This window comes from Triticum aestivum, chromosome 2B (assembly GCF_018294505.1).
Source record: "Triticum aestivum cultivar Chinese Spring chromosome 2B, IWGSC CS RefSeq v2.1, whole genome shotgun sequence".
NCBI classification, from domain to species: domain Eukaryota; kingdom Viridiplantae; phylum Streptophyta; class Magnoliopsida; order Poales; family Poaceae; genus Triticum; species Triticum aestivum.
In genome coordinates this window covers 491,800,197-491,810,270 of record NC_057798.1, presented here as the reverse complement: position 1 = coordinate 491,810,270, position 10,074 = coordinate 491,800,197, and the positions used below count along the sequence as shown (strand labels likewise).

Here is a 10,074-nt window from a genome sequence, read left to right as displayed (position 1 = left end):
TGTGCCATATTTCGGCTCCGCCCACTTGATATACCGACCCCTCCTGAGTGCGGGGTACGAGGCAGAATAGCCTCTTCCACAGCTCGAAATGAGCTTCGCAACCCAGAAAAAGCTCGCAAAAGGCAACATAGCCTGCGATATGCAGTATGGAGGTTGGGGTAAAGTTATGCAGCTGGAGGCCGTAGAACTCCAGGAGCCTGCGGAGGAAAGGATGGATTGGAAATCTGAGCCCCCTCAGCAAATAGGGGACGAAGCATACCCGCTCTCCCTTGGATGGGTTTGGAAAGCTCTCCGCTTGCTCCCCGCCATTATAAGTGGCTAGTCCAGCTCGGATGGGGACCATGTATGCAGGTGGGAGAATCCCCTTGGTCTGCAACTCTACTAATCGGCTATGGGGGACAGAACATTTCTCCCAATCGCCTGGCCTAGTGCTACATGAGCGAGAGGAGGGACCGCGACGACCGGCCATGGTAGTATGGATTTTTCCGGGCGCGCTTTGATGAATACTCACTGGGAGGAGATGGTGTGATTTGGATATGAGAATTCCCGTCTCTTTTATAGATGATTTACTCGCATGGTCGTGGTGGCAAATGTAAAACTGCCTCGACTTCTCGCATTCGCTCGACATGTGAAGACAACCATTATTAAAAGCACAAAAGTCGAGGAGCACGACATTGATGAGGAGCCGGACACTGCTCGTTACAACAATGCTTTGGAGGATTTGGAGAAGAACCCGCCTTGCAATGCCCAAGACAATCTGCGCGCCGGACTCATCGTCATTGAAGCCTAGTTCAGGGGCTACTGAGGGAGTCCTGGATTAAGGGGTCCTCAGACAGCCGGACTATATACTTTGGCCGGATTGTTGGACTATGAAGATACAAGATTGAAGACTTTGTCCCGAGTCCGGATGGGACTCTCCTTTGCGTGGAAGGCAAGCTTGGCAGTTCGGATATGTAGATCTCCTTCTCTGTAACCGACTATGTGTAACCCTAGCCCCCTCGGGTGTCTATATAAACCGTAGGGTTTAGTCAGTAGGACAACAACAATCATAATCATAGGCTAGCTTCTAGGGTTTAGCCTCTACGATTTCGTGGTAGATCAACTCTTGTAATACTCATATCGTCAAGATCAATCAAGCAGGAAGTAGGGTATTACCTCCATCGAGAGGGCCCGAACCTGGGTAAAACATCGTGTCCCCTGCCTCCTGTTACCATTAGCCTTAGACACACACTTCGGGACCCCCTACCCGAGATCCGTCGGTCTTGACACCGACAAGATGCGCCTCGGCCTTGGCAAATTCGGCACCGCCCATGAGGCCGCCTGCGCATACGACGCGGCGGCGTGGCGCCTCCGGCGGCCTCGTAGGGAGATAAACTTCACCAAGGTGGCGACGCAGGAGCAGGTGCAGGAGCTCGCGCCTCCCCCGCGGCTTGTCACCGACGGGGACCGTCGCGACAATCGAAGGTGGGAGCGCCGCCTCGGCATCGCTGAGATGGACGAGGAGGCCATGGCGCTGTGGCGTGAACGCTTTCCGGAGGACGTCGTCAACGAGCGTGAATTCTATGCGCAAAGGAGGACGGAGAGGGCGGAGAGGAGAGCGGAGCGAGCCGCCTATCGCGAGGACAAGCGTACGCGGAAGGCGGCCGCACTCTTCAACATCGAGCTTGGAGAAGCGTCGACCTGGGACTCCAACGATGAACGCTATATTGACACCTTCATTACGACGTCGGAGGAGGACATCACCGAGTCGGAGTCGGAGGAGAAGGAGGAGGAGAAGGACGACGAGTAGTTGAAATATGACTATATTTTTATTTATCTATGCTATGAACTATCTATGTTATCCTTTTGTATCGTTTTTTATCTACCTGTGCCTATCTATGTCATGAACTATCTTGTTTTTGCGTATGAGGAGGAGGAGGAGGAGGACGACGATGTGTATCGCGCGCTGTAAATTTTAGCGCTTCTGTTGGAGCGGCGCGCACGCGTAATTTTTTGCGGCCGTTGGAGCCAGCGCTCTGCCGCGCGCAAAAAACAGCTATTTCCGCGCCCAAAAAAGGTTTCAGCACGCCGCGCGGTTGCGCGCCGGTTGGAGATGCTATTAAGCCTAACCCAACACCCTCTTACAATATATTGCATCTTCATTTTTGGTAATACAATATATTTTTTTACTAAGACGCTTTGCTGAAATAAATTACACATCACTTCCAAACCAGTTTTATCTGCATGCACTTACTAATTAGTTGACACACCGGTGATTTGGCTTTCATGGTTGGCATCCTTGACGAACCTCCTCCAGTACCAATGTCCCGTCCACACTGACTGCATTGCTTCCAAGGGCACGCCCTTGGTTTCCGGCAGGAATGCCGCCACGAAGATGGTCATTGTCAGAAGCCAGCCGGCGTAGAAGAGAAAGACGCCATACTTCATGGCGCAGAGCAGCGCGATGAACACCTGCAGCTCCACGAAGGAGAGACACAGCGCGACAGAGATGCTCATGGCCTGCCCGGCCGACCTGATCTCCACCGGGTAGATCTCGCTCGGCACCACCCATCTGAGCGGCGCCCACGACACGCCGAAGCTGAACGTGCAGAGGCAGATGAGGACCAGCACTGCGGTCGCGTAGCCATGCGGCATCGTCACCCCTTGGTGCTTCCCGAGATGGCCCGCCATCACCCACGAGATGGCCACCTTCATTAGTAGTTCACCAACAAAAGGTTGATTAGATCCAGCCATCAAACGGCTATGAACTAGCATGCGTAGTGACAAACAGTATGGCATAATACGGTACCTCGCAGAACATCATGCCGATGCCGCCGACGATGAGCAAGAACCTGCGGCCGGTGCGGTCCATGACGAACGTGGACAGAACTGTGGCCACCAAGTTTGTCGTGCTGTTTATCACAGAACCAAGTATGGCCTTCTGGCTGTTGAACCCCACCGTGCGGAACAACACAGGCGAGAATACGGCGATGACGATCATGCCGGTGAACTCGAAGAAGATGGGTATGGCCAGCCCCACCGCCAGGTAGTGCCGGTACTGCTTGCTGAATAGCCTCCGGAAAGAGCCAACGTCGTTCCGGCGCGCCTCGTCCACGGCGCGGATGATGTCCTTGAACTCGACATCGATGTTGGTGCCATCTCCGCGGATACGCTGCAGCGCCGCGCGGGCTCGGTCGGGATGGCCTCGCAGGACGAGGCTGCTGGGGGTGTCCGGGATGAAGAAGGCTCCCACGACGATGATGACGCCCGGGACGGCCGCTAGACCGAGGGAGAGGCGCCATCCCCAGCCAGGGATGCGGTTGGTGAAGTAGTTGGTGATGGTCGCGGAGAGTATGCCGATGACGACGAACGTATTGTACGACGACGTGAATGCGCCACGCCACCGCGCCGGAGCGGTCTCGGAGAGGTACACAGGAGCTGCCTGCGGTAAAATGAAAGAGATGGTCAGTACCCATAAAAGAAAAAGATAGTCGGTATTGGGCCTCGATATACCTCAGGGCCGCAATTATATTGTATTTTTTGGCCTCCATATACCTGTAATGTGAACCCTAGACCAAAACCGAGTAGAATCCGGCCGATGATGAGCATGGCGATGTTGACGGCTGCAGCGTTGATGATTGAGCCGGCAAGGAACATGACACCGCCAATCAACATGATTGCCTGGCGGCCCACCCTCCTCGTCACTCGGCTCGCCACCAAGGACGATAGAGTGCCGGCGATGAATAGCGACGATGTGAACGCGGTGAGCCACTGGTTGTCGTACTTGCAGTATGCGTCACGCTTCGGGCTCTTCATCCTGCTCTGCACTTCCGGGAAGAACTTGCTCAGGAACGATTCCATTTGTGTCACGCCACCAGAGTCGACCAAAAGTACATTATACGTGTATAAGGATAAAAAGTTCTTGCCATACACTATGCTTTGCAATATGCTTGGTTTTTGAAATTATGTTAAAACACAGTAAGACTATAAGCGCTTAAATAATAGGGAAACGTTTGGGGCCGGGGCACCGGCCGAAGCTACGGCCGGTCCAGTCCACGCACGCGCGACGCGACCCACTCACGAGCAACCACGTGGCGCGATGGACCCGGGACGACTAGTCCTCCTCCCTTTTCTCTTCTTCCTCTCGCGCATCTCTCTCTTTCTCTCTCCCCGCTGCCATGGTCAACGCATCGCCCCGTGCCGCAGGCCTCCCAGGCGCGCCGCCGTTCAGCAGATCTGGCTGCCCTCGACCAGATCCGCGGGGATCCGCGTGCATCGGAGCTCTCCCTGCCTCACCGGACCCGGCCACGCCGGAGCTGCAACCAGCCATGGCAGGACTACACCCCGCGGCCCAAATTTGCTGGAACAGGCCGGCGAGTGCTGCAACCGTTGACAGGAAAGCTTTAACCCAAGATTAAAAATGCTTCAACCGTATATACAGAAAGCTGTAAGCGTTCAGTGCTATCGAGGGAAGCTACAACCATCTATATAAAATGCTACAAACTTTGATGAAAACAGCTTCAACCGAACGATAGAGAAAAGTTTTCACCCAGACATTGCTCAAAAAAAAGTTTCAATCGTTTACAGAAAAGCTTCCACCATAAAGGGGAAAAGCTTCAACCATTGAGATAAAAGCTACAACCGTGTCAATTTGTTGCTACTACCGTCTGTGTTTTTGCTACATCCATTCATGCGGCCATGGTGCTTTTTTACGACTGAGCTGTGACAGGCGACGACGAGGACGGCATTTTTGTTGCAACATCCTCGTTTTTTGCTACCATTGGCGCTGTGTTTTGCTACATCCGTTTAACATTTTTGCTACAATGGCGACACCGATGGATTTTTTTGCTGCAACCGTTGTCTTCATTTGCTACGACTGACACGGGAAAATGCTACCACGGGGCATCTCTGTTTTTTGCTGGAACCAATCATCGGTGAGGCGGAGCTGCATCCATGGCACTCCGACGAGCAGCGGGGGCAGCGAGCGGTCGGGGCGAGCTGAGTCCCGGAGCGCGGGGCGGCCCCGTCGGGCGGCCGGGGCGGCGAGCGGACTGAACGAGCTGAGTCGCGGAGCTGCATCCATGGCGCTCCGACGGGCGGCCGAGGCGGCGAGCTGTCAGCTTCAACCGGCGGCCGGGGCGGCGAGCGGCCGGGGCAAGCTGAGTGCCGGAGAGTGGGGCGGCCCCGACGGGCGGTCTGCACGGCGAGCGCTCGGGGAGACGAGGACAAGGTAAAAAAAATAGCAGAGGAGCTCGAATCTGACGGTGTTGCACAGCAGATCGGGCGGCTGGGAGCAGACCGGCCGAAACATTCGGCCGGTGCGCCGGCGCCTAGCGGTGCCCTAAATAATATGACAAAGTATGTAAAAAAATATGGAAAAAAAGTTCCATTTGTAAATAGCAAGTATTTGAAATAATCATCAATTAAAAGGAGTTCGTATTTTACAAGATGTTCAAGTAAGCCTGAAAAGTGTTCATTTGTTTTAAGAAATGTTCTTGTAATTAAGAGAAGTGCTCATGTAATTCAACAAGTATTCACAGCTTTTAAAAAAATATTTATATAATAGAAAAAAGTGTACACGCAATTTTTAAATGTTCATATATTAGAAAATAATTTTCCTGTTATAACTAGATGTTTTTGTAATTCTGAGAATAGTTTATGCTTTGAAAAAACTGCATATGTAGTTTAGAAAAAAAATCACTTGTATGCTTAAAATGTTAGTGTATTTATCAAAATGTAGTTGTCAGAAATAATAAAACAAGAAGATTAAATGATAAACAATAATTTATACATGAAAGAAAAGAAATGCCAAAAGGAAAAAAAAGAAACTAAAAGAGAAAAAGGAAAACATAAATAAAACTAAAACTGAAAAGTGAAAAGTGAAAAATATAAAACTGGGAAAACCGGCTATGAGCTACCGATCTTGGGCCTCATGTTGGGCCCATGCATAACACTATGGGGGGCATATAGCATTTGCGGGTGCGGTCGGGAACCCTTGTTCAGCGTGTTCTGCGCCTTGGAAACAAACTAGCGCTCACATGTCGTTGCTTTTGGCCAGCCTATCAACGCGACTCAGTAGCTCGCTCACTCCTGCTCACACGACCGCTCACCTCGCTCGCTCGGAGAACTCTGGTCAATCTATTGCCCGGCTGACGTTGACTTTTGAATAAAAAATATATGGAAATGTAAAATTGGACATGTTTATGGATTTGACGAAATAATTGATGATTATGAAAAAATTGCGGGTTTGAAAAAAGTTCATGGATTCACTATATGTTCATAGATTAGAAAAAAGTTGCTACGTTTGAAAAAAGATCCAAGTTTGAAAAAAAGTTCACCAATTTAAAAAAAAACATTGCGAATTCTAAAATGTGAAGGATTTGAACAAAGTTTGCAGATTAAAAGATGAATTTGAAAACAATTCATGAATTTTTAAAAAGTTTTCTAATTTGAAAAGATTCACACATTTGAAAAAAAAAGAAAAGAAACAAAACCGGTCCCAACAATGAAAAACTACAAACTGGTAGGAAGCTTCTAGAAGCTCCATACTACATGTTGAAAGTTTCTAGGAGCTTCACAAAACCGGTTGGTGTAAAAAGCCGTTCCTGAAAGAAAGATGAACAAATGTTACATGGGTCGGACCATTCCCTATGATGTGCACAAGGAGGGGTGGGCGTCATTTGCAATTAAGCCTGTAAGTGACGTAGAGGACACCAACTTAGGATTGGGTGTGTGGTCTGGGAGATTGAAGAGCTCCTTTTCTAGGTGTTGTGCAACGTAGTAGTCCAATATTTGTCTAAAGAAAACGTATTAGTCCAATATAACCTCCAATGCTAGTTACACGGGCCAGCCCAATAGTTCCTTATTTCTATTTTCTATTATTTTTTCTTGCTAAAAAATTCTATAATTTTCTTAATTTTAGTAGTTTTCTTAATATTATAAAAGAGTTTGAAAAATATATATGCAGTTTGAAAGGACAATTGCGGCGGCATTGCCTATATGATGGTCATTCAGAGAACACACATGATGGCGCATCTGCTTGGGCTTGACTACAATAGAACAAGCTCCAATGGTGCAAAAACAAGAAACTTTAATGCGGAACGTTAGACACTGCATATGGATGTTCCAGATTCGCACGGGAGCTGATAGGGAGCTCTGTTCATTTTGCGAAAACCTGTGAAGCTTCTTCTATCTTAGTCAAGCCTCATCCGCTCGTTCCTTCTTCTCCATCGGACCGTGTGAGTGCGTATTCTAAATAAGCACCCATTCAATAATGGACAAAAAAATATGTTATATGCTCCCAGGTCGTGCGGAAGCATCTGCCCATTCTAACCATGCATAAAGTATACTCCATAATTTAATGTATATGGCGTCAACGAAATGCCTGGATCACATGCTTTAGATGGAGCACATATTTAGACACCTTGCCGTCTCTTGGATCTCATCCTACATTACTATTATACTACTAGATAGATTCAACTTGACTCTAATGACTTCTTATTTTCGCTTCATTAAAACTCTACTAAACCAACTAACAAGGGACAGGTTTGTGTAAAGCTAATTTAGCAACATCAAATCAGTTTAGCTAATACAACAGCTCATAGAACAGCTTTATATTATGAAACGGAGGGAGTAGATAGTAATATTAAACGGTGAACCCCGAGTGTGCCTTGGAACTAAGCTTACTGGAGTAGAAAGCACAGAACGCACGGACCTGTGACGCCGGAGTCATAGCCGAAGATGAGGCCGCAAGAAGCGGCCATGAGGGAGGTCACCACGACGGAGAAAGTCATTCGGCCGCCGTACTCCTGCGCACGGCCGCCGTCTGCTACGAAGGCACCGCCCGCCATTTCTCAAGCGCTCGCGCTTGATCGCAAGTTCTTCTGTTTTGGATGGAAGGATGGCCTGGGCGTCAAGTGGTAGAATGCCACCGGCGATGTGTGTGTATTTATAGCTTAATTAGGCGGAGGTTTGTATTCTAACTTTCTAAGTCTACACACAAGTGGTCTTTCAAAAACATTTGATTAATGCAAATCTTAGCTGGACGTGTGAATAGCCTAGCCATTCACATGCCACCAAGTGGGCATTACTTAGAGCAACTCCAACAGAGGGACCCAAACGAACACGAATTTTGTCTGTTTGGGTCGTTCGTCCGCCTAGCGGACATGCGGCGGACACTGAAGGACGATAGATACACCCTGCGGAACCATTTCCTGCCTCTGCGGCTGGTTCCATCAGCAAAGCAAGCACATGCAGAAGCTTGGAGTGTGGCCAGGCGTGGCCAGGGCGAGCTCCCTACAGCGCAGCAAGCGCGGCATGCCGGTGGCGACGACCCACCGCCTCGGCCACCGGTGCCCCCGGGGCATGGAGAGGTCCGGGGCGGAGACGGAGCACGAGAGCAGCAAGGAGGTCGGGGAGGGGAGCGTCGGAGAGAGGGAGGGTTGCACGCCCGCAAAGAAGGAAGGCGGGCGGGCCAGCGCGCGCCAAGCTTGGAAGGCCGGGCGCGGCTAGGCAAGGGGACGGCCGTGCGGCACAACGATGTGGGCGGGGCCTAGCACGTGCGAGGGCAGAGCGGCGCGGGGGAGGCGAGGCGTGGGGGGCAGGACGGCGCTGCTCCAGCTCTCGAGCGGGGTGGGCGGGTGGGGTGGAGAAGAGAGAGGAAAAGGAGGAGATAGATGAGATGGGACAGATGGGTGGATGGCAAGTGGACCAAGCGGCACATGCGGCCAGACAGAGGCGGATGAAGAGGGCACAAAGAACGTTCGCTTTGTGTCCGCCTTTGACCCAAATTAAATGAGTCTCAAATTTGGGCCGGATCCGAGCGGACACAAAATGGATAGCAGGCGGTCGTTGTGTCCATTTGGGTCCTATCGTTGGGACAAGTTTTATGTCCGGATGACCCAAACAGACAAAATGGATCATCCGATTGGAGTTGCTCTATTATTCACTATCAAAAAGGGAAGACCAAAATGACAGAAAGAGAAAGGATTTGCCTTAGATTCACCTACTGCTCCAGTACTTAATTATCTCACGTTCATTAGCTCCTCAAAGCTGGGTAGTAATAAGGACGATCCACATATTTGTGCATAAGAATTTACAGTCCACTCTTTGCTTATAAGCATGTGTAAATATTCACAACAAATAAAATGTTATGAAAGTCCATGAGAATAAAAGCACATGCCACATTCTGCAGCGAAGATGCAGCGTATACGCTGCTACTACCATTTTATGTCAAACCATTTGACCTTAGGTTTAAATAATGTGGCGGAGCCTTAGTTTATAGAATAAGCACCGAATTTGATTTCAGTCCAAAATAGGTGCAGATTTGATGAAGATAACTGAACATCGCCAATTATCATGCAAAATTAGAATTTTTAACATGGTGACTACCCTTTGGAAAAGTGATCATACATGATAACTGAACATTGCCAATTGTCATGCAAAATTCGTATGAACTGGAGTGCTGCATTGATGCTGTTTCAAAGCATCCATGCAGAATTTATCAAAAAGATTCATAAAATACAGTCGTACGGTGGTCATTAAAAAAAGACATACGACCAAAGCTCATCCTCTTTCTCCTGCGACCACGCCGCCCTGCAGGCGGCCGGTCGCGCCCAACCTCCTCCCCCGCGTGTCTCCCCTCCCCTTCCTCCCTGCCGCCGGCGTCGGTGCCCGCTGCGGACCTGGCCCGGGCGACGCTGGTGGCGGCGGCCCCTTGGCCTTTTCCCTGTCCAATGTCCGCCGGCGCGGGACGGGGAGACCTCGTGCGGTGTCTCTAAGCGGCGGTGGTCCAGCGCGGCGGGGGGGGGGGGGGGGGGTTCCTGGCGCGAGCGGGGGCAGGCTTCTGGACGGCGGCGCGATCTGGCGGCGCCCGCTCAGCCCAGATCTGGGCCCTTCAAGCCCCATCTGGGCCTGGGCAGGCCAGCGGCGGGGTGGGTCTGCTTCCTGGCTTCCGGGAGGCGGGGGGAGGCGATGAGAAGTAGGGTGCTGGCGGCACCATCGCCGGCTTGCTGCTACGTGGCAACGGGGCTTAGTGGGCCCGTTTCGGGCCTGGCCGGGCCAGGGGTGGCCTGGCATGCCCTGCTGCCACGTCCG

The 10,074-nt window shown here is 50.8% G+C and overlaps 1 protein-coding gene across 1 annotated transcript; it reads right to left on the bottom strand.

Annotated features, from left to right (window-relative positions):
• Nucleotides 1–2,089: 2,089 nt before the first annotated feature.
• Nucleotides 2,090–4,116, bottom strand: LOC123041468 (sugar transport protein MST1). The gene is made up of 3 exons (XM_044464070.1): nt 3,535–4,116; nt 2,789–3,421; nt 2,090–2,688 (listed from the first exon to the last, which is right to left on the bottom strand). Exons 1-3 carry the CDS (start codon nt 3,838–3,840, stop codon nt 2,233–2,235), a joined length of 1,395 nt encoding a protein of 464 aa, XP_044320005.1. The 5' UTR covers nt 3,841–4,116; the 3' UTR covers nt 2,090–2,232.
• Between the last annotated feature and the right edge of the window lie 5,958 nt (nt 4,117–10,074).

Bases quoted from the DNA above. Each gene is read 5' to 3' on its own strand.
- LOC123041468 (XM_044464070.1), bottom strand. From the start codon at position 3,840: ATGGAATCGTTCCTGAGCAAGTTCTTCCCGGAAGTGCAGAGCAGGATG. The intron at 3,422-3,534 runs GTATATGGAGGC...ATTTTACCGCAG, and splicing joins GTCTAGGGTTCACATTACAG to GCAGCTCCTGTGTACCTCTC. The intron at 2,689-2,788 runs GTACCGTATTAT...CTACTAATGAAG, and splicing joins TCGGCATGATGTTCTGCGAG to GTGGCCATCTCGTGGGTGAT.